The sequence below is a fragment of the Carlito syrichta genome, unplaced genomic scaffold (assembly GCF_000164805.1).
Source record: "Carlito syrichta isolate Samal-C Ts95f unplaced genomic scaffold, Tarsius_syrichta-2.0.1 Scaffold311664, whole genome shotgun sequence".
Classification (NCBI taxonomy): domain Eukaryota; kingdom Metazoa; phylum Chordata; class Mammalia; order Primates; family Tarsiidae; genus Carlito; species Carlito syrichta.
In genome coordinates, this window is record NW_007255760.1 from 38,875 (window position 1) to 40,892 (window position 2,018).

At 44.7% G+C, this 2,018-nt stretch overlaps 1 protein-coding gene across 1 annotated transcript in view; it reads left to right on the forward strand.

Annotated features, from left to right (window-relative positions):
• LOC103271446 (ATP-dependent RNA helicase DDX19A-like) overlaps positions 1–2,018 on the forward strand; it is a gene marked incomplete at its 3' end in the record, with an annotated part of 26,230 nt that overhangs the window by 21,441 nt on the left and 2,771 nt on the right. The window contains exons 6-7 of the mRNA XM_008068914.2: positions 820–922; positions 1,291–1,405. Coding sequence (XP_008067105.2) covers positions 820–922; positions 1,291–1,405 — 218 coding nt within the window. The remainder of the gene's footprint in view (positions 1–819; positions 923–1,290; positions 1,406–2,018) is intronic.

Here is a 2,018-nt window from a genome sequence, read left to right on the forward strand (position 1 = left end):
TTTTTTAGTAGGAGTCTTACTCTGTCACCCTGGCTGGAGTGTAGTGGCATGCTCACAGCTGCCACTGTGGCCTTGACCTGCTGGGCTCAGGTGATTCTTTCACCTCAGCCTTCGAAGTAGCTGGAACCACAGGCACATGCCACCAACGCCTCAGTTAATTTTTTGATTTATTGTAGAGACAAGATCTTGCCAAGTTGCCCAGGCTGGTCTCGAACCCCTGGATTCAGGCAGTCCTCTCACCCTCACCCCCCCAAAGTGCTGGTATTACAGGTGTGAGCCACCACACCTGGCCTATGCATTCTTTTTAGTGACAAAAACACCACCTATTTCTATGACACTGGGCCACACGAATTGAAATGTAAACATCCCCTCTAAACTTCTGACTTGGTTTCTTGTATTGTCTGTAAGGATAGAGAAGAGGCACACACAAAGGAGCTGCGTTCTAGGGACAAATTGTAGCTCAGCCAAAAATGTTACTGGGGACTTGTCTGGGCATAGATTTTACTCTGCACTCTTGATTTTCATGGGATCTTTGGGGTAATAAGACACTCTAGCTATGTGACAGCCCAGAATGAGGATTTCTTGGCGTACCCCCCATCTAAAACAATCATTTTCTTTATCATTTAAGCAGATTTTTTAAAAAAAGCAACATATTAAAACATGTGTCAAAGTAATTTGTGCTCAATACATAAAACCTGGATAATATAAAGAAGCATAAAGAGAGATGTTCCTGCTACCCAGAAAGAACATTTGCATGCTTTATTGTGTTTAACCAATATTAGTCAATAGTAGTTTCATTTATGTTCTTCCCTGATCCAGCCCACAGAACCTGATTGCCCAGTCTCAGTCTGGCACTGGTAAAACAGCTGCCTTTGTCCTGGCCATGCTTAGCAGGGTGGAACCAGCAGACAGATACCCCCAGGTGAGAGCTTGGGAAACCTGGGGGCCCTGGTCTGCCTGCCCTGGGAAGGTCAACGTCATCTGGTGGGGTATGACAAGAGGCCTGAAATTTCTGATGCCTTAGGCTGTGACTCAGGCAGAGCAGGTTATTGCATGGGTCCCAGCCTAAGTAGAATTCGTTTGGAAGCGGCAGCCTCAAATAGTGGTTTGCAAAAGCTTCAGCGAGGCCAAAACTCTCTGTTGAAGGCTTCTGTGTACAGCCAAAAGGTGGGCCTAAGTAGGAGGCTTGATTCCCTGCACTATTCAACATCAGCATACTTACTGCTTTAGAGCCTGTTGTCTGTTACTAAACAGCTTTCCTAAACTCTTCCTGTGTGATTTCTCTGTCAGTGTCTGTGCCTCTCCCCAACATATGAGCTGGCGCTTCAAACAGGAAAAGTGATTGAGCAGATGGGCAAATTTCATCCAGATCTCAAGCTTGCTTATGCTGTTCGAGGCAATAAATGTGAGTATAAGAGGTGAGACATACACTGAGCAGGGTAGGGTGGTTGAGTGTTTGGATTTTGAAGATGTGAACTTTTTAATTCAGTCCAACCTTGGAACCTAATTGCATTGCCTTTAGCAAATCTGTTTAAATATCTGCTAATTTGTTAATAGTCTTCTTCAATCTTAAAATAAGATTTTTAGGTTGTTTAAAAAAAATCCCAGTAAGACAGGCTCACACCTGTAATCCTAATGCTTTAGGAGGCCGAGGCAGGAGGATTGCTTAAAGCCAGGAATTTGAGACCACCCTGGGCAGCATTGCATGACCTTGTCTCCAAAAAAAAAAGTTTTAAATTAGCCAGGTGGCGTGCACCTATAGTCCTAGTTACTTTGGAGGCTGAGGCAGGAGGAGCCCTTGGAGTCCAGGAGTTCAAAGCAGCAACCTGGGCAACAGAATGAAGTTCTGTCTCTAAAAATAAAAAAAAATCATTTTTTTCAGCCGGGCTTGGTGGTTCAGCCTGTAATCCCGTGCCTTTGGCAGGCTGAGGTGAGTGGATTGCCTGAGCCCACGGGTTCGAGACCTGCCCAGGAAACTTGGTGAGACCTCATCTCTACAATAAATAAAAAAAAAAAAA